Source organism: Glycine soja, chromosome 8 (genome assembly GCF_004193775.1).
Source record: "Glycine soja cultivar W05 chromosome 8, ASM419377v2, whole genome shotgun sequence".
NCBI lineage: Eukaryota > Viridiplantae > Streptophyta > Magnoliopsida > Fabales > Fabaceae > Glycine > Glycine soja.
In genome coordinates, this window is record NC_041009.1 from 5216197 (window position 1) to 5238326 (window position 22130).

A 22130-nucleotide genomic window follows, 5' to 3' on the forward strand; every position below is an offset into this window, starting at 1 on the left:
AAATCTGTATTCAAAATTTTGGCTTGACACTTTGGGGGGAGATTCAATTGTTGACTGTATAGAGTTAATGAGGAAGCTAATACTAAAGACCTCTAAATACTATCCAAAGTAAGAAGACAATTGTGATGAAAATTTCATCATAACAGAAAGAACGATGATATCATGAATTTTATGATACATGGGAATTTTTCTTATAAATTAGGAACAATGTACAAAGTTGATGAAGATACCCTGAACACTACACCTCCATAAAATGTCGAATGAAGAGACTAGTACATTGTGCTTTAGTGCTGATATTATGAATCCCTCTTCAATCTATAGTTAGTCAAGCTACAGCTACCAAGCTTAAGATACCTCGGTCATTTGAGTTCTAGACAAGCAGCCAAATGCTCAACCTATGCTACTCGGCAGAAAGCTAGTAGTGAAGATCTTTTAAAGCTGTACATCAGAATCGGAGAGAGAGAAACAAGAAAATCAACAATCAGAGAAAATTGATGTTCACTGAAAGAACCATGAAGCAGCTATATGTAGTTAAAGTTAGACACTGGATACCTCAAATGGAAACCCTGTATTGATTAGTGATATCTTCCATTGAAGCACAATTTAGCATTCAACAAAACCTAGAACCTATTGAAAATTGAAAAATCTTCAATCACATATTAAAGAAGCTTGCAACATGAAACCTTTACCATTTTAAATATTTAGAATCACCCATACACTTCATGACAAAAAGATACAGGGAAAAAAAACTTAGCATTTAGCAACCCAGCAATTGAAATTTGAAACAAGAATTTCCATTTTTATAAATAGATCTTTGATGGTTTCTTTTGCCAAACTTAAAGATTCGTATTAAAAATGAGTAAATACTTACTGATTATTTTTATAGGCTAAGTTACTTTCTATTCATAGCAGTACAGCTGAAACATGATGCAATAAGGACTTGGGTATTATAGTTGATTATTATGGTTTTACAAATTAAACCCAAGCCATAAACAAAATTCTTGCATCGTTATATATTACATAAATTGTAAAAAATTATAAGTTATAAATAGACTGGCATGTTAGGCTAATAGGCCTTCTTAAAAACCTAAACCTGGGCTCGATAATAAATAGGGTAGACCAAATTTCGGGTCAACTTTATTCTACTATAAATACAAGTATTTTGTTTCACATTTACTCACTGACCATACTAACAATATGATTTTCTAGCTGGCAAGGAAAAAAAAATTATGCAGCAGACAAATTTCATCAGTTACTACTTCCACGCCACATGGATCTTTAATGAGAACTTACGCTGAGAATCTGAAGAAAGAATTTACAAGTCTCTGATATTATGAACAAAACCCTACTGTTGAAGCCTAAGCCGATTGAAGAAGACCAAAAAATGATACCCAGGGGCCCAATACACAAATCCAACAACCGGCCCTGCTTTTAGGTGCTGCAAGAATCAACAAAGGCATGTTGCAATCAGAAACATTTGCATGAAAGAAAGAAAGATAATTTCAAGTTAAAATTACAACAGCAAAAGGATTAAATAAGTGGGCAAGATTGAACAATACTAACCTTCCCATCAAGAATCACAAGCTCACCATCAACCCATCGGGCATTCTGAAACCCTGGCTCAGCCAGCCTCCCTTCACCTTTATAGCGAGCAATCTGAAATTGCAACAATATCAGAGTAGAATAAAGAAAAAATAATAATCTCTTCTTTATAGTGAATTAACACCAATTTACTAAAGATTTGGGGGAGGCGAGGAATAGAGAGCAATGAGACTGAGTTAAGACCCTCAAGAAAAATTCCATACCACGCCAAACTCTTCAGGTATTATCCCTTTATGAGGCAATTGATACCTCTTTCCAATTTTTGCACGAAATGCCACCTAAGGTCAAGGAACATAAACAATGAGATCTATGATACAGACTGCATGATGAGAAACTTAGTAGCAGAAAGAGAACACAAGTTCATTGCAGAAAAAAATACAAGAAATATCTTGCTTTATGTTAAACGAAGACAATAATATATTGATATAAGTTTCCCAAAGAAAAAAATTATTCAAAATAAAAATACAATAATCTTAGTTTCCAAAGTTTGATCCATTTAACTATTAAATAAGACAGTTAAAAATGGTTGTGCACAGAAGAACACATGTATTCATGTATAGCAGACATACCTAGTAAATCCATGTCATAGAATACCCTCAAATTATGTATGGGATGGCACTTATAGCCAGATATACATGCTAACACAATGCATAGAACCATTCAAAATAGTTAATCAATCATGGCATCCAACATGCTACAAGGCTTGCTACCCCATGTTCCGAAAACATTATTTTGGTTCTAAGTATGTTATGACTGTACTTAAGTTGGAACACTATTTCTGAGTAAACATACAGGAGTTCCATTTTCATCTTGTATATTCTGTCCAAGGGTTGTTTCAAGCTTAACAACACATTAAAGGCAGGAAAACATGAACAAAACATTTGAAGGCAAAAAAAGGTCTCTCTAGAGTCGAGATCTCTACATAATTGATAGCAAAGCTATTTGAACTCATCTTTCTACTACACAAGGATGACCCAAGTCATCAATTTACAGTGTGGGTACAGGTCTTCTCAGTGTTTTTAACTTCAACTTATATACACTGGTTTCCATATATTTATCAATCAAATTATCAATACTATTTCATTTGAGAAAGAAAAAATTAAATAATATTTAGCTTATGTCATAGTTAGAGTTGACTTTAAATAATCATTTATGACCTTCAAATTTATTCAAATAGTATTAATTATTCTTAGTGTGTGTATATATATAAGGTATCCTGCAATTACTCATAACGAAGGTAGATAAACTATTGCTTCAAGCTCGCAGCATATTTCTCAACACCAACAACATCCTCACATGTAATAAAAGATGGAGATGAAGAAACGAATCATGGTTTAAATAAAGTTTACAATATTACCTGGCCAGCTGGTACATAAGGATCCCCAGTTAGCTTCAAAGCTTCTACATACTCATAAAACTCAATATTTGAAGGCTCCTTAGCCCCATTGTCCTCTTGCCACTGACCAAATCTACGTCTTAGATGAATAACTTCAGAGGAGTAAAGCCCATGTGCACCAATGTATAGACCTGATGAAAATGAAAATATGTTACTTGGTTTACACTGCACTACAGATTAAAAACATCCTACATTCAGCAGTCAATATTCAGCACCTCATAATAATCAAATTGACAAATTCTTTAAAAAATCACCATTTAAAGGATCAAACGAAGCTGGTATTTCGATGCGATTGAAAATTGTTGAGCCAGATAATTGGTGATGGCTCTGAGCCTGACTTAGAGTGAGATTTATCAATTCTCCCACTTCTTTCAGCACCTAAAAGATTGAAGCAAAGCACTATAGTCTAAGTAACTCATGGATAGATTAAACAAGGATATTTAATTTTGCAATATATATTCAACTACTTAGACCTACCTTTGAGGGTATCTTTCCCCTGCCAATGAATTTTGCAAGGTCAAAAATAACATGATCAACTCTGCGTCGACCTTGAAACTTAGTTGATTTATCAGATGAAGATTTTCCTTTGTCAAGACCAACCTGCTGATTGACTTCTTTTTCAACAGTAAAGGAAAATGAACCACGCCCCTTCATCTCCAGCATAGCAGGGACTCGAAGCAAATCTCTAGAGGATAGATTACCAGAAAGTTTCTGAACAAGACCACCAATGGCAATTTTGACAGCAAACTCATTCTGGTCTTCACGTTCAAAAGTTCCCAGACCAGCATTTATTTCAATCTCATCATCTCCCTCCTGGTCAGTCTCAGACTTAATCTCTTCCAGTTCTAGACTTTCTGCATCATTTTCCATCTCTTCATCTTCGTCTTCGTCTCCGTCTTCGTCCTCAATTATCTTCTCAATCACATTAGATAGATCCTTGTCTACTTTCTCTGGAGTTATCACCTTGAATACCTTCACCTTTACCCCAGGAATCATATCTTTCAAGACATTCTGAAATCCAGGCATTCCCTCAGCAGGATCAGAGCCATCATTCCTATCATTACCATTTTCTGGATCTTCAGTACTCACAACAAACAGCTCACTTTTGTCTTCAGTAGACTCCACTGAACTCAGTCTCCCAGCAGCATCCAATGTTTTAGAGGAGGTTGTTGGGGGTCCATGGAAGGCCCCTCTTTGCTTTAAGTACACAGCCTGAAAAATAAAAGAACATCATATTGCAGTATTGCTATTGGACAATAGATTATGACCGAGTTATGTATTATTGTTATATATTTTTTTTTTGAAATATAATTATTATAGTTGATAGTCAACAATACAAAGGCTATTGGACTATAACTTTAAAATGTGGTGTGTATGTGTGTGCGTGCAGACATATTACTACTCACCTTCAAGTGTAGGTTGGCACCCTTCATACTTTAATTGGAGAAAACAAACCATCTTTATTTCTTCTTACTCAACTTCAGGGACCATGTCAATTTAAGTAATTAAAAATTTAATAATCAAATTAATAACTATCTTTCTCCAGATAATAACTGTCCTCATAAATTATTCTCTCTTAATAACTACCAACTAAACCTTTAAACCTTCATATCTCCTGAAATTTTTTTATCAACTAAAATATATTAATCTTATTTATACAATAATCCAATTTTAGATGATTTTAAACATCAATGATGATATAAAATTACATGCCATGAATTATACATGCTTGACCTATATTATTATTAATTTTAAATGATAGAGAAAAATTTAAGGTATTTTTGTTACAATTTTAAAAACAATTCATTATGGTTTTTTTTTAAGTAAATTACTGTATTTTAAATTTTTATAAAATAATAATGAGAGAAAAGTTCAAGGGTTGCATATATGGAGAACCATTTATATGGTTGGTAATTATTAGTATGGAAGACAAACAATTACTTATTTAACTGCCAGTTTTTAATTACTGAAATGGAGAGCATTTAACAAGCAATATGCTTCATTCAACTATGTAATTGCAGTTCCTCCTCCATCATCATGCATGGGTTTTTTAAACAAAATAATTAGCAGAATACTTGTGATAGTAAACATAGAAGATGATCCTTAGCACACCCATATATTCAGATTTCAATTTTGAATGGGGGAAAAGAATCCAGAATTCCAGATTCAGTACAATAAGTTTTTTGACTTTTGTCTATGAAAACATGTAATTTAGCTCAAATTTAAGAGAAGATTGCTGCCCAGCAGAAGTAAGAAATTATGGGTTCAGCCAAGAAGAGGTACCTGTGACTTGAATTCACCTTTTTTATCCATTGTAAGAAAAAATTCAAAAAGAGGAATGCCAGCAGCAGAAGTTGCAAGTTGCCTAGAAAAATAAGGTAAAAGGGTCAACACCAGAAATCACACAAGGTAGTGGCAGGCTCACCTAAAATATCTAATGTGCAGAAATTCCTTGAAACACGTCAAAAAGTGGGAAGTTGTTTCCAAGGCAAGCAAATAATTTAATTAATTCCATAAGAAAGATTACATGCGAAGAAAACAGATGGCACTGAAAATACTTGTACCCTTAAACCTATACAGAGAATGAGAATAGACAGCTTTGTCTAATGACAATCTGAGCATATAACAACCAGATTCAAACAATTCACCACTAAGATTCCCCATAATAATAATAATAATAATAATAATAATTGTTTCAAATTTGACCCCAATGTATCTAGGATAAACTCTGATACCATTTTAGAATTTGGGCTTAAGACCTAAGTCACCTAACTTTCCAACACACCCACTCAAGCCCAAGACTACGGGCCTGAACTAGAGCATGGCAATGCAGATGGCCCAACAATGGATCTAAAATAGACTCAGATACCATTTTAGGATTTGGGGTTAAGGCCTAACTCAACCCCACAAAACTGGCTTGTAAGGTGAGGACTGGACTATGCAAGCTATATAAGAACTACTTAGGCCATATCTCTATCAATTTTCTCCCCAAGAAAATGACAATATATTTGAATATGCCCATTGCTGAATTAGACAAAATATGCATAGCTGATTGACTATGATACATTAATCTGACTGGGGAGCAGTTGGCTAATGCAATTTCACACCATCTCGAATGCATATATATATAAGCCACCTACCACAGCAAGGGGAAAAAATAGGTTGAGGCAGAAATCTAACTAGTAACCAGAAATCTAACTAGGTTGAGGCAGAAATAGGTTAAGCATAAAAGAACTAGGACTTTAAGAATATAAGCACATAAGCTAAGACTGATTAGCCCAAAGTTATTTGAGTTTGTATGCTGCTGCAATAGACATTTATGAATTATGAAGCGTTTTGAGGCTTTGGTCATGCCCTAAAAAAAGATCACACGGTTCCTAAAAGTTTCACGTTGGGTTACTTGGGTATAATTTGAAATGATTGGCAATCACAAAATAAATAACTTATTCTTAAAAAAAGATGGAGGAACTCTAAACACAAATATTTTACACACATTCAGACAAGCCATTCCTCAATAGTACAATGCAAAAGAGGTGGAGCATCTCCTTTAGTCCTTTGCCAAAATAAGCTTTCTATTTACAATTCATGAAAGAGGCAAAGAGCCTACCACACTTCCTATACTCAGCATAAAGAAATTACCTTGGACTATAACTCCTCGCCACATATCTTCCATGCTCAGGAGTTATGCGAATAATTAGACCATGTGGATCATTTACACCTTCTGAAATACCAGACCACCAACCCACCTGCAAGAGCCATTACATGTCCATTTTAAAGAATTTTTATTGAATGTTGATAAGTCAAGAGATAAAATAATAAAATTACGAGCCAAAATCAGATGTTAAAATAAAAGCAGTGCAATTTATTGGCAGGGCATAAAATACTAAAATGACACATCAAGGCATTAATCCATTTGAAAAATAAATAAATAAAGTATACAATCTGCCAACTCAAATGCAAATGAATTAGAATCATAACTAAACCAAAGTAATAAAAAAATGCACCCTAAAATCTAAAAACACAATAATAAGCAAACCCAACATGCTCATAAATCTATTTTTATTTTCTATCTTCTAATATGACTGTCATTAGATTCCACAGCCAATTGCAAGCTCTAAGAGTAAATTCAATCAAAAAACAGCTCTTAATGATGAATAAAGTAGTGAGGAAAGTCGTATCTTGATGGTGCAAACAAATTTTCAACTAAGTAACAGCGATTTAAGCAGGCTTCAAGTATTACTAGGGTTACCCTTTGACATTGCATCTGGCATTCTATTCCACCACAATGCAAAGATATTCACGCAAGTTGCATTAAACAAATTCTATCAGAACTCACAAGTCCAGCGCCAGCTTTATCTCTTAAGAAAGCTGCATCACCATACCGCTCCTCTTTTATGGCTCTCTGAAAGTTAGGAAAATGTACATATAGATTAAAAATGTATATAGGAATGGGATTGTGAAAAAGAGAGCAGGAAATTTGGTGGCCAGTATAAAAAAGCTTTGGTTATCAGAGAAGCATCGAGTAGTCAAAATTCCTACATTGAGATAAGACATCACTCTTCCAACACTGTCGTTGTTAGCTGTAGCTGCAAATGCAACCTTAAGCCTGGCAGCATCTTCATAATTCTCCAAATACACGGCACGGCTTAACTGAGACTGTCAAGCACAAAATAATGTCAGTAATTAATTCTCACTAAACTAAAAGGTCAGCCAATGATTTTACTTACATAAACGTTCAAAGAAATCCTACTTAAAGCGTGGCATAAAATTTACCATGGACATGCAAAGTAAGTTTGATAGCATCAACAATAGTTTTCTTCATGTAACATTAAGAACTTGTCAATTGCCATTAAACTTTGACAAAAACTCCTTCAAAACTATTAACTGTTAACTGAAATCGAGCATACTAACGATTTCCATTCATTAATTAAAAGAAATATCAAAGCATAGGAGAAACACACTCTTTCCTATTTTAAGCGAAACAGTGTCATAAGTATAACATGCAAGAGTTCCACATATGAAAACTCCTCAGAAACACTAATAAATTGAATTCTTTTTTCGACGAATAAAGAAACGCAATGACATCGATTCAGAATTTCACAAAAACATCGGTAAAAGCACGCGAGAAGACGCAAATTGAAATCCGTGTACCTTGAAAATCGAGAGGAGGCGCTCTTGCTCGTCGATTTCCTCGAAATGCCGGCGCCAGCGATCCCAATCCCAATCCTCGTCGCCACCGACGACGCGGACGCGATCGTCAGCGGCGGCGTTCCCGAGGGACTTCCAGTAGGAATCGACTCGCTTGGCGACCTCGGAGAACTGGTGCAGCACGGAGTCCCAGCCGCTGCGTTTGGCGCCGGAACAGCGGTCGTCGGAGGAGGCAGAGGCGAGGCAGCGGCAGGGGGGTTGCGATGGGAACGGGAGGAGCGAGGGCGTCCGGGGCGCGGGGAACGGAACGGCAAGCTTCTGCGTCGGGAAGGTGAGCGTTGGTGCGGAAATGGAAGAAGAAGCCATGAGAGAGAATGGATATGTGTGTTGTTGAAGAAGAAGGATGCGTGCTGTGAATGTGAAGTGAAGGGGATGGAACATGAGGCTGTGAAAATTGCCTCAATAGATTTTTATTTTTTCTAGCCACGAGGGGATAAGGATGAAATCAAAATTTTTATTCTTACCTTACCTTTCCTTTGATGGGTTTGGGTTGCCATTCAAAAAGGTCAAAGTTTTGGCAATAGTTAGGCTAAGCCACACTGCTATTAAGTAAAAATATACTACTAAGGCAAAATGATAACCACTGCTTGCTCTATTTATTGTCATTTTTATGTTTTTAATTATTTAACTAATATTTTAATATTTCGAGGACATTGATTAACAACATCTTATTATTAATACCTAATGATGTATCTCAATTGATAATAAACATCCAGATCATAAAATGAAAAAAAAAAAAAACTTAAGTTTGATTTTTATATAATCTCATAATTAAACATGAAACTTGAAAAAATACTCTAAAGTCTTATTGGTAAAAAACAACTTAATTTGATTTTAATTAACTATTATACTAAGAGTTAGTAAAAAAACAAAATACTGTAAATTAATAAAAAAAAGTACCTCGAGCATAAATTTTAAAATAATTATTATAAATTTCAAATAAATTGATCATGTATTAGTCTATAATTTAATGATATAATGTAAAAAAATTATATTTTCAGTAAGTTCTAATTAAATTTTATATATAATTATACATGCATATTTCACTTAGGTTGTTGAAATAATATTTTTAATCATATTTAAAATATTTTTGGATGTACACATTAAATATAAAATTAAAATTAATAATTAGAACCAAGTTTCAGTTCCAATATATACAAATTTGGAATTTTATATACTACAGCGAAAGAAAATTTTAATACATGATATGACGAAAAAAAAAAGACATTTGTTTTTGTTATAATCTTGATTAGAAAAGGTGTGTAGATGAGGATCAGATGACCTTAGCCCAAATAAATGTTGGATGAAAACGCATTTCAAATGTACAAAGCATGAAAGAACTTTATTTAAGGTTGTTTCCATTGGGCATCCCACACCACAGACCAGAATCTGAACCACAAGATATTAATACCAACACTTGATAGCATAGTTCAGGAGGACTTGTGGCTCAAAGTCTGGTTTTTATCGACCAGAAATATAACACAAATAGATGTTGGAATTTCTATACAGAAGAAAGATGTTATGGTTAGTCAAAGGGCTAAACTAAAATCATATCATTTAACCAGCAAGAGTTAATAGATTCCAACAATGATTCAACAGACAACAGCCAAACAAGAAAAGAAAGATTAGTTGTTCCCCTGCTCATAATCCATATAGTGTGCTCGGAAGGAGTGAAAATAGGAGAAATTAAATGACACAGCATTTTTCTGCAAGGTATGCTTGAATGCATCCTTATATTCATCTCTTCCCTTTTTACTGCTGCAAAGTACACCCTTAAACCCTAGCCCCTAGGATGTGGACTTTGCATAGGTATAAATAAAAACAACTCATCTAGATAATTGAATAGAAACAATGCCTAGAAACATATCGAATCAAGGTGCAATTCACTTTGTAAAATGTTTAATGTTCATAATAAAGAAAAGGCCAAGAAACCAAATTTTCTTTCATATACGTATGTCATAGAACCATGTCAAAAATCGCCAAAAGCAAATTGCAAATTCATTTGACAGAGATATACCCAACATTTGAACATAAGGAAACAAAAAAATTCATGATCTAGAAGGCATAGTAAAGACACATTCTTGGGGTACCTAGACATTTGCTTCAGAAACATACTTTCGGAATTTAAACACAAATTCCATGATCAAGAAAGTTTGCTTAATCTTTTTTGGGTGGAAATAACCACCTTTTTCTTTGAAGAAGTTGTCAAAAGTAAAAAAAAAAAAAAAAACAAGTATTTCTTAAAAAAACAAAATTGATTCACATCATCACATGTTTTTGTTTTGTTTCGTTGCGTGCTGTTTTGTAATCGAACCATTATTATTAATGAATCACAAAGTGATTGTCGAATCTGGATTCAATCGCCAACAAACGCATGATGTTCTAATAGCCAAACACGCCTATTAAAGTTCATTTTATAGAGAGAAAAAACTTATAATTTATTTGTTTCTGGACATGCATCCTATAAATTTTTCGCAACCCATGTGATGTTCGTTTTGTATCACACATCAACGCACACACATATACGAAGATACGACATATTGAAATACTTCGTAACGTAAATGTTACGTAACAAGAAGATTATAAAATAATTGAGTGAAAAGAGAGAAGGATACGATTATGAATCTCAATAACATGGTCTCAATAAAATTATTAGTATTATCACTGAAGTTCTTAGACTAGGAACTAAAATGAGAAAAAAAAATTATTAATTTTAGGAACTCAAATCAAACATTAAAAAATCTTGGACACTTAGTTTTTCTTACTACCAAAAGCCATTGCCCAAGTTTAAAATTTAAAAGTGTACAAAAGAATAAAATCTTATCTCTTAAATAAAATTTGACAAAACAAGTGACTGGATAACTAAAAGATATTTTCTAATTATATGATTTTTAAAAGAGATATGATAAATGTATAATAATTCTTATAACAATTTATACAATATTATTGTATGGATTTATTTCTTTATCATATCATTTATTATATTTCAAAAAAATTTCTCTCTTTTCACTTCTCTTTGTTTACATAAGTATAATTTATTTTTTTAAAATAAGGAGGAATATATATATATATATATATATATATATATATATATATATATATATATATATATATGTGTGTGTGTGAAGATGAAATAAATTATACTAATATAATTTTAATAATTATGTTTATATTAAGTTGATTTTAATATATATGAATTAGATATCAACTAATTTTAGATTAATATAAATTGGTGAATATGTGATTGATGTAAAAGGAACTTTTAGTCTAATGATAAAGTTTGAGAAAATATTATTCAATTGAAAATTATATATACATATAATAATTATCAAAATTACATTGATATATATTAATCTTTCTTTTTTATATACACGTTACACACCCGTTGATCTAATTTTTAAAATAACTATTATAAAAGTTAATAAATTTATCATCATTTTTATTATACTTGTTAAATAATTTATGATATATATAATAGAGGATAATTTTATAATTATGTGAAAGAGAAGAAGAGAAAAAAAAAAAACAACTATGATAGAATAGATCATATATATTATAACAACAACTGGTCTCCACTAGTCCAGGTATATGAAAAAGTGCAAAGGAAGATTGAAAAGAAAACAAGCATGTGTAACAGAAGAAAATGAACAAGACATATGTGAAAAAAGTTCACTTATTGAAAGCAACACTAGCAACAGGAACTGAATGAAAATGGAGAGTGGAGATGAGTGATTATTTATGTATCCAAATCCAAGTGCTTAGGGGACGATATTATTCCAATGACTACTGCATGCATGCATGTCCTTTTATATACAAATATTTCTAAGCTCATCATGTCATTCCCATTTCCCTCATTAAGCCTACACCATGTTAAGGTTTCAATAATTCAACACCCTAATTTATTACTTATTATGGTTAATTTACTGGTTGTACCTCTTTGCCAAATCCTATACGCTAGGGAAGCCACCCCATACTAACAAAAGTCATCCTAAGTTTAATTTACCATCAAGTAATTAATATTTATAATTACAACAAAAATAAACCTGTGCATATATAATTTTATTTTAATTATAACAAAAATAAACCTAGTATTTTATTACTTATTATTGTGGATTTTAACGTGTTTGGCAATCCAACCTTGCCCAATCCGGAAGGCAACACACTAGGCAGCGGGCACACTTTAACCTTACTATGATGCCCGTTAAAAGTTGAATTTATCGTGAATTAATTAATAATTGTATTGTTAGATGAGAATTACCTAAGCTTCAAGCATATCTCTTCTAGATAATTGTGTTAAAATTATAAAAAAAACTCATTATAATTGAAAAATATTTAAAATAATATATTATTATTAATTACATAAATATAAATTATAGAGATGCTAAAATGAAAAAAATAGTGAAATATCATTGTAATCACTAACGAATTATAAAATGAGTTATGGAAATCAGACAATAAACTATAACAAATTAATGCTAATAATCAGAAAGAATAAATAAAATAATATTATAAAATTATTACAAAAGACATTTTTTCAACATAAATCCTATCCGAATAAAATAAAATTCTAAGAAAATACAAATTAAATCATCAATATTGACATAGATATAAGTTATCAAGATACTAAAATATATATAAAAAAAAATATCATTGTAATCTTTAAAAAATCATACAAGAATTTATCAAAGTCAGACAAAAAATATATAACAAATAAAAGTTAATAATCAGAAAACAAAAATAAAATAACATTATAAAATAGAAACTATAGCAAAAAATATATTTAAATATTATTTTTTTTAACATTATAAAATCAACTTAATATTATTTTTTATATATTTAAATATATTTTTTAACTTTTTTATTTTAAAAAAATAAAATCATAAACATTATTAAATTAAAAAAACAAATTTACAAAAAAAAAAAAGTTAACATATTAAAAATAGGCTGCAAATAATAAAACAACATTTTTTTATAAAAAAAAGAGAGGTTACGACTTCAAAGTCGTGTACCTAAAAAAAAAAAACCATTCTACTGCTTTAAAATCATAAAACAAAATACGACTTTGATTATTTTTATAAAAAATATAATTTTAAAGTCGTAAAAAAATTATATTTACAATGAAGTCGTAAATATTTTTACGACTTCAGTTAAAAAATAAAAAAATTAAAAAATTATAATAGGTGTTACGACTTCAGAAGTCGTAACAAAAGACTTACTCCATTTTAGATAATTTTTTGAAATATACTATCAAATGAGAAATTTTGAATTTTTTTAGGCCCGATTAGTAAAAAAGCCTTATTTGTGTATCCAAATCCAAGTGCTTAGGGGATGGGAAGAATATTTGGTGGAGGGAAGACGTCAGGGCCGCCAGGCAAGTCAATAGGTAAGTCATTAATTGAAAAGTTTGTCTGGGGGAGGAGATTCCTTGCTGCGAATGCCATGTCCATATGCATGCTTGAGAACGAAATAGCAATCAACAAACCCAAAATCATCCAACTTTCACACTTAGAGGCCATGGCTATATAGCTTCTTCTCTAGATATTATTCCAATGACTACTGCATGCATGCATGCCCTTTTATATACAAATATTTCTAAGCTCATCATGTCATTCCCATTTCCCTCATTAAGCCTACACCATGTTAAGGTTTCAATAATTCAACATCCTAATTTATTACTTATTATGGTTAATTTACTAGTTGTACCTCTTTACAAAAGACATTTTTCCAACATAAATCCTATCCGAATAAAATAAAATTATAAGAAAATACAAATTAAATTATCAATATTGACATAGATATAAGTTATCAAGATACTAAAATATAAAAAAAAATATCATTGTAATGTTTTAAAAATCATACAAGAATTTATCAAAGTCAGACAAAAAATATATAACAAATAAAAGTTAATAATCAGAAAACAAAAAATAAAATAACATTATAAAATAGAAATTATAGCAAAAAATAAAATAATATGTCAAAGTTTAGTAATATTAAATAATTATTTTTAACACAAAATACTATTTGAATTTTAAAAGGCTAATTTCATATATAACAATTTCCACTTCACTTTTTTTTTTGTTTTTTAAACTCTTCATTCTATTTTTCACTATCTACATTACATACAAGCTTATCTATCCAAATTATTATTCTATAATTTATATAGTTAAATTATTATCTATCCAAATTATTATTCTATTTTATAAAAACTATTATCTATCCAAATAGATAATAATTTAACTATTTAAATTATAGAATAATAATTTGGATAGATAAGCTTATGTATGCTTAATGAGGTAAATTAAACTTAGGATGACTTTAGTTAGTATGGGGTGGCTTCCCTGGCGTAGGATTTGGCAAAGAGGTACAACTAGTAAATTAACCATAATAAGTAATAAATTAGGATGTTGAATTATTGAAACCTTAACATGGTGTAGGCTTAATGAGGGAAATGGGAATGACATGATGAGCTTAGAAATATTTGTATATAAAAGGGCATGCATGCATGCAGTAGTCATTGGAATAATATCTAGAGAAGAAGCTATATAGCCATGGCCTCTAAGTGTGAAAGTTGGATGATTTTGGGTTTGTTGATTGCTATTTCGTTCTCAAGCATGCATATGGACATGGCATTCGCAGCAAGGAATCTCCTGCAGACAGAATTGATACCTGAGCTGCAGCCAGTAGTGCCACCTGTCATACAGCCTAGAGAGATAGATATCTCTGACTTGTCGCCACTGCTACCACCACCAATTACCCTTCCCATCCCCTAAGCACTTGGATTTGGATTCATAAATAATCACTCATCTCCACTCTCCATTTTCATTCAGTTCCCTGTTGTTATTGTTGCTTTCAATAAGTGATCTTTTTTCACATCTGTCTTGTTCAATTTCTTCTGTTACACATGCTTGTTTTCTTTTCAATCTTCCTTTGCACTTTTTCATGTACCTGGACTAGTGGAGACCAGTTGTTGTTATAATATATACAATCTATTCTATCTTAATTGTTTTTTTTCTCTTCTTCTCTTTCACATAATTATAAAATTATCCATTATCATAAATTTATTCACTTTTATAATAACCCTCGCGTAAGCATATGATCATGTATGAATTTGTGTGTGAGATGCTCGACTCCTCACTATTTTAAAAATCATATAATTAGAATAAATTTTTTGGTTATTAAAAATGACCAAAAAAATATTTTGAAGATAGATTATGTACTCGGAAAGTAAATCAAGATTGTACTATGATTCAATAAAATCATCATATATGATAAATTATTCAACAAGTATACAAATATGATTAAAGTTATTATTTATGTGGATATGAAATTAACTATTATTTTTTTTTAAATATAAGTATGAGTACGGGTACTATAGTATCCTATCCCGATCCTATATATCATCATTCCTATTCGGGTCAGTGATTAAAAACTAAAATGATTTTTACTAGGATCAATGCATAAATTGAGTTATTCATAACTTATTTTACTTTTTCTTGTGATTTTAATTAAAAATATTTACTTTTTATGTTCAGACTTAAATTTAAAATTATGTTGATTCTTTTTTATAAGACCAATTTATAATGTTTCTTGCATACTTATTTTTAAACTAAAAATATATTTTAGAAAAAAATATATTGACAAACTATTAAAAAAGAAAAAAAATATTAATGATAAGTATAAATTATAAAAAATTATAAATTTAAAATAAATTTATCCCAATCATCTAAATTAATTAATTTTTAATGAATTAAATAATTAATTCTTACTTAAATAATATTATTTTTAAATTCTTAATCAAGTAGACTTATCAGAACCCTAAAACAATTTAGGCTGTAAACTTAAAAAGGGGGTGTGAGAATAAGAAAGCATTTCTTAGGAGTGAGAGAGGGTTAATTCCAATGTTTCAACAGCCACGTGTTGTTTTCCCACTGGAATCTCAGACACAGATATCGAAGCAGAGAAAAGCAAAAGCGAATGCGATTAAAAAAAAATATTCCCGTTCCCATTCTCCACCCTCAACCTTGTGTTACCTCCGATAGTAATAACCAGCGTTCATCCACAAAATGTCTCGAAACGACGACGTAGTGGAACAGAACGCGGCCACCACCACCACCACGTCGTCGACCACTATAAGAAACAGAGCAGACCCGTTCCTGGTAGCGTGCAGATGCTTCAGCTTCCTCACCTCTCTCGCCGCCATTCTCTGCATCGCCGTCAATGTCCTCTCCGCCGTCCGTTCCTTCAAACACGCATCTGACGTAACATCTCTCTCTCTCTCTCTCTCTCCAAATCTTCGATCTCCGCTCCTCACTTTCCGTTACCGTCTAATATTTATTGGTTTCAGATTTTCGACGGCATATTCCGGTGCTACGCCGTTCTTATAGCGGCTTTCGTGGTCCTCGCCGAGACCGAATGGAGTTTCATCATAAAGTTCTCGAAGGTTCCGTTTTCGCTTAGTTGTTAACACTCACGTGCTGTTTCGCGTGCTCTGTTATGACTTGTGACCTAAATTGAATGTTCCTTTAGCAGGTTTTGGAGTATTGGGCTGCCAGGGGTATGCTGCAGATCTTGTACGTGTTCCTTTCGATTTTCTCTAAATTATGATGCTTACTTCCACTACGTTCTAATTTAACTTATCTGTTAAATCATGCGATCTCATAATCACATGATAAAAAATGTTAATAGTGCGTTCCTAGCATATGGATAAAAAAATGTACCTTATTAAGTGCGTGTTTGGATGAGTTTCGACAAAATTGATTTTGAATGGAGTTGATTTTGGTTAAAATTGATTTTGGAATAATGTGATTTATGTTTAAATTTTTATTATAAAATCAAGTTAAAGGTAAATCTCAATATGAAATTTAGGAGGAAATGTGGCCTCTATCTAAGGCAGAGAGAGTTTCTGAGCTCAAAGAGAATGCATTCACATTTACCTTATCCAAGGAAACAAGTAGGGGTTCAAATGATTTTTCAGATGCCAGCCCTATCTTGCTCACGCAACCAACTCCTTGGGGGTTATTAAATACTTTTCCTTACTTAACTAAATACACACTACTAATATTGTGTTTGGATAGCTACCAGAATCAATTTCGGCACCTAAAACAATGGTGAAAAATTGAAAAAGTGGAAGCAAGTAACAACTATTTGTTTCTTTGACTGGAGAAATGGAATTGAAATTGATTGTGTGAAAATTGAATCTAATCTAAACACATCATAAATGTCTCTTTTTTCTTTCCTTAACTGGAGCCCTTGGTCAATGCTTAGCAAAACTGCAAAATCAGTTTTAATGTTAGATGTTTAGTTGTAAAGTTCAAACAGAAATAGTGTTAGCTACTTAGTTTAATTGCATGTCGTAGGGTATAGGGTAAGGGAAGCAATGACCACTAGGAAATGCTCGTAGTGCGTTGTTAATTGGGATTGGGAACTAGTATTTAGAATAAAACGAAATGTTGTAAGTAAACTATTTAGTATGGTTTTTGTTTTCTTCATGATGCATAAACTTTGTTGTTTGATTTCTGAATGGTGGTTTTGTTTGTGCAGTGCTGCAGTCATGACAAGGGCATTTCCTGGCTATATTGGGGACCGGAGGGACCTTTTTCTTCTACAGAGCATAGCAAGTTATTTGCTACTTGCCTGTGGTGTTGTTTATGTTGTTTCAGTAAGATCATTGAAGAGAACAAACTATTTAGTCATATAATGCCTTTACTCTTTATTAATTCAATTTAAATGTTATGTACAAAAAAAGTATGTTCATAGCTATAGATAATAATAATTCTGGACAATTTGATTTTTCTTTCCATTCCTTATGCAAGTATATTAACTTAAAAATTTATTCTTTTTCTGTCATCTTGGCAAAGTATTGGGTAGTTTATACAATATTATCAGAGTGAGGTCATATGACTTAAACAATTCCTTGGTCATATGACTTATACAATCAAAATCATTTTTTTCCCTAAATACTTTTCATTCTAGGATATCTTAACTTGCTTATAGTGTTCTATTGCCCAACAAACTTGGTATTTTATTTCAGTTCCCATTCCCCACTGTCTGTGTTTGATATGCATCTTGTTGGACACAGTTAAAATGATTTTCTAATAGATTATTCTCACTCTGGGTATTGAATGACAAGCTGACATTCTTTTTGCTTTCATTGTATTAATTTCTTCTCTCCTCCATGAAGGGTATCCTTTGCATTGGTTTTCTTAAACGTGCCCGCCAGAAGCAAGAGATTACAAGAGAGCAAGCCACCAAGGATCTGGAGGTATGCTGCTATGTTCAAATGTTATGATTTAATCTGATTCACGTCTATTATTTGTGGTTCCTTTGTTGCAAATGACATAATGAGGATCTAATTTTGACATGATGCTTGATCTTGGTAGCATGCTTTGCATGATTGGAAAAACTCACATATTGACGAGCTATAGAGATCTTAGATTTTCTTATGATATATCAATCCTGGTAATTGAAGATGGATTAATATTATCAGTCTGAATTGGATGTTGGTATTTTCAAATTCTGGAAGGCTGTGAACAGTGACTGTATGATTTGAAAATGTGAAGGACTGTATCTAACTCAAAACTTAAGTCTCAAAATAAATAATGCACGAGAGGTTTGCATCTTTTCATGTTAGATTGTTGTAGTCATATTGCAATAGTGCTTCTCCTTTTCATGTACATCATCATTGGTGGAGATTGGATACAAAGATCAATAGCATGGGCTTGTTTTCAATCTTAACCGAGAGGATTAAGACTCTTATTTCCAGCTGATCTTGTCGACAATACATTTTTTTTAATCAAGAAAACCTGCTTTATTTACTTGCTTTTATGGACGCATCCAGGAGTTGGAACGCCGCAGAGAGGAACTTGAACAACTACTCCTTGCTGAGAGAGTTTAAAACATTTTGAACGTAGTGCTGAAATTAATCTGTAGTGAAGGTAAGTCTACTGCAAGCCTATGAATCTCTGTTTATGTTAGTAATGCTTACAGAATTGCTAGTTCATTCTTTGTATATTGGGTTATGTTCTTAGATGTAGGCCATTAAAGGTTGGCTATTCGGCCTGTCTCTGTAAATATATAAAATAATGTTTAAAATTGTCTCAGATTTTATAGAGGCTTGGATCCAATTATAAATGACGATATTTAATTAAATCTTCAGTTTGTAAGAGCAGTTTCTGTTGTAAAAGTTAAAATTTGATTCTGTGATTAGTTCAAGGTATTTTGAACGTATATCATATTAATTCACTAATGCTACAATAAGAGCGTCTCCTCCGATGGGAGTTTTTAAAGGCTTTAGTAAGTGAAGAAACTATTTTTTTTACCGTTTTTTTCCCATTGAAACAAGAGAGAATTTTTTCAAAATAAGATTTGTATCTTCTAAAAAAACTGTTTCTTTGTAATAAAAAATAATATTTATTTGACATATAACAACATTATAATTAAATCATAATTAAATGAAAATACAAAAATAAAAAAAGTTAGTTTTTTAAAATTTCTTAGATTTTCTTTTTATTTAAATAAAATCATGTATGGATTTCTTATAATTACATTGATAGGGAAAAAAAAAAAACCTTAATGGTATTAGAGTCTGATTATAGATTTTTGTGTTGAGTTGCCATTATCATTCAGTTTTTTTGTTCTTTTTTATTGTCTTGGAGTACCTATAACCTATTAACTGAATAAGTACCAAACTAATCTCTCAACATGTGATCAACTAAAGTGAAGGTTCTTCCCAACAATTTTTTTCCTTTCATACGCTTGAATCTCAAAATTGAACTCACGACAGGAAAATACTCTTGAAAAAATCATCTTTAATTTAATTCAAGAACAAATGCATATTGCATTTTCTTGTTAATAACTTTATCCTTAGCTATTCTACGAGGGAAAAGTGCAGTGTGCCAATAAGAGAAAAAAGTGGATTTCTACCTTAAGGGAAATCGTTGGAAATTTTCAATCATGTCTTATAGATAATCATCTATGGATAATGTTGAAATCTCACATACATAAGAGATATGATCAATATAGTCCTTATAAGGTTTGTGCAATTCTTATAGCCAATTTTGTGAGTTTGACTTAAGCTCTAAATCAAATTCTAAGATAAAAACATGCATCTTTATTTGTGCACTTTTACAGTAAACCAAATTGTCTGGATATTTGTTTACTCAGTTGAAATATAAACACCCAGCCTCAATCAATCATTAAATCTTATGTATCATATTTGGCTTCTCGTAGTACTATGTAATCCATTTCTGCTTGCTTGCTTTGTTAGCATTGAGATTCTTATTAAAGTAGATATACATTTAATTTTCATATTAAAAATGCTCCAGGTACACTTTAATTTTCCTCCTGGGAATTGGGAGTAATAGAGGCAACATATTTGAAATCGTCAATCGATGTGGCTCTGAATAAATGCACATAGAGAAATTTCAGTACGATATTCAATTTCAGCATCACCGCTGAGAGTATATTCCTTCAGAGAGTATTAGTTGGGCCTTTTCTGTTTGTTCTTCTTTGATGCATTCCTGTTTTGAGAAAATTTTGTGAGGCCTTCTCTGAATGCTCCAAGATATACCCCATTTGTAACCAAAATGCTTGATGAGGCCTGTGATTGCCACTACAAATCATGTTACATATATATAATAAATTGATAATTCTTCTTCCGACCAAAGAAGGTAAAATTCACACTAATATGATCCAACCGTCCAATTAAGAACCCAGTTGAAAATGTGGAAGCAATTATTGGCAAGAAAATTTAAGAAAATTAAAATATATAAAAAAATCGACTGGCGCACACTTAATTACCCCTGGAATGTTATTATAGTCGTCGTCAAAGAAGAGCATATAGTTATAAGGGGACCCCAGTCTTTGAATGAATTCTCTGAAAATGCTCAGTTTTGTCCTTCCAGGTGTAAAATATTTCCTGAACAATCAGAAAGATGAATTAAATTTGGTCAACACATTAACCTGATTACAATCATTTACCGTAAAAGAGTAGTATGTAAATGTTTCATCCGCAAAATTCAACACAGGAACTTTGAATGATTTTAAAGACAATCACATTCACAGGGTTTTCTTTTCTTACTGCCCTGCAATATATTCTCTTTATCATGATATCTCTCCTATTTGGCTATTCTGTTTTGGCACAAATTTAACTTCTCCCTCGAGTTTCCTTTTAGGCTTTGGCTTACAAGAATAGGACCCACCCAACCATAAGCCAGGTCTAAAACAAATTTTACAAGAGATATTTTACTTTAAATATGTTGGACCTTTTTACTAATATATGTGAAACTAATATATGTGATGTTTTTATCAATATATGAGACTTTTTTTTCTTACTTTATAAATACTAATAGTAAATATTTTTTTCTGGTGGACCTAAAGCACAAATTTTAATTGCTTTATCCTTGGTTCGTCCTTATCAAATAACAAGATATACTCGATGCTGTTTCTGTCATGCTTTTGAGGAACCAGGGATCACCTATTTCTTTAGTGTGATTTTGCTCAAATTTTATTGCATACTATTATAGTGACTTAACTAATTGGCAACACTGCTTCCTCTTGGCTAAGCAAAAAAAATAAAATAAAAAAAATAGAGATATCTTTCTCATGCATGTCACAGCTTTATGCTCAATGATGTATGCAAATTGGAGGTGTAGGAGATTATTGATTTTTCAAAATGAAAAGAAAGATCCTGATTTATGTAGGCAGGTCATTAGAGATATTAAGATTTGTTGGAAATAAGTTGACAGTTTTAAATATAAGAAAGAAAGAAAAAAATAATTCATACCACCTTAAAAAGTTGGTTAAGAGACACTAATTTCAATTAAAATATAAGTTATTTTTCTAAATTGTTATCAGTTGAAATTTGATATTAAGAATAAAAAAAATTGAAATTAAATCCCTATTCAATGAAGGATGCTTTGGAGAT

General features: G+C 31.6%; 2 protein-coding genes across 3 annotated transcripts; one reads left to right on the forward strand and one right to left on the reverse strand.

Annotated features, from left to right (window-relative positions):
* Positions 1 to 37: 37 nt before the first annotated feature.
* On the reverse strand, positions 38 to 8765 carry LOC114421370 (protein EXECUTER 1, chloroplastic-like). 2 transcript variants are annotated; one of them, XR_003668525.1, is made up of 13 exons: positions 8150 to 8762; positions 7538 to 7654; positions 7335 to 7400; positions 6638 to 6744; positions 5282 to 5363; positions 3476 to 4210; positions 3253 to 3376; positions 2960 to 3129; positions 1806 to 1880; positions 1564 to 1656; positions 1294 to 1438; positions 553 to 627; positions 38 to 438 (listed from the first exon to the last, which is right to left on the reverse strand). XR_003668525.1 is itself a non-coding variant. In XM_028387257.1 (11 exons), exons 1-11 carry the CDS (start codon positions 8585 to 8587, stop codon positions 1346 to 1348), a joined length of 2100 nt encoding a protein of 699 aa, XP_028243058.1. In that variant the 5' UTR covers positions 8588 to 8765; the 3' UTR covers positions 990 to 1345. The 2 variants fall into 2 exon arrangements, 1 of the variants encoding a protein (XP_028243058.1); XM_028387257.1 differs by lacking the exons at positions 38 to 438; positions 553 to 627 and having other exon boundaries at positions 990 to 1438; positions 8150 to 8765.
* Positions 8766 to 16143: 7378 nt separating this feature from the next.
* On the forward strand, positions 16144 to 20870 carry LOC114421373. The gene is made up of 7 exons (XM_028387260.1): positions 16144 to 16464; positions 16551 to 16646; positions 16736 to 16776; positions 17747 to 17864; positions 18387 to 18467; positions 19044 to 19140; positions 20530 to 20870. The coding sequence occupies exons 1-6, from the start codon at positions 16270 to 16272 to the stop codon at positions 19098 to 19100; spliced, it is 588 nt and encodes a 195-aa protein (XP_028243061.1). The 5' UTR covers positions 16144 to 16269; the 3' UTR covers positions 19101 to 19140; positions 20530 to 20870.
* Positions 20871 to 22130: the final 1260 nt, after the last annotated feature.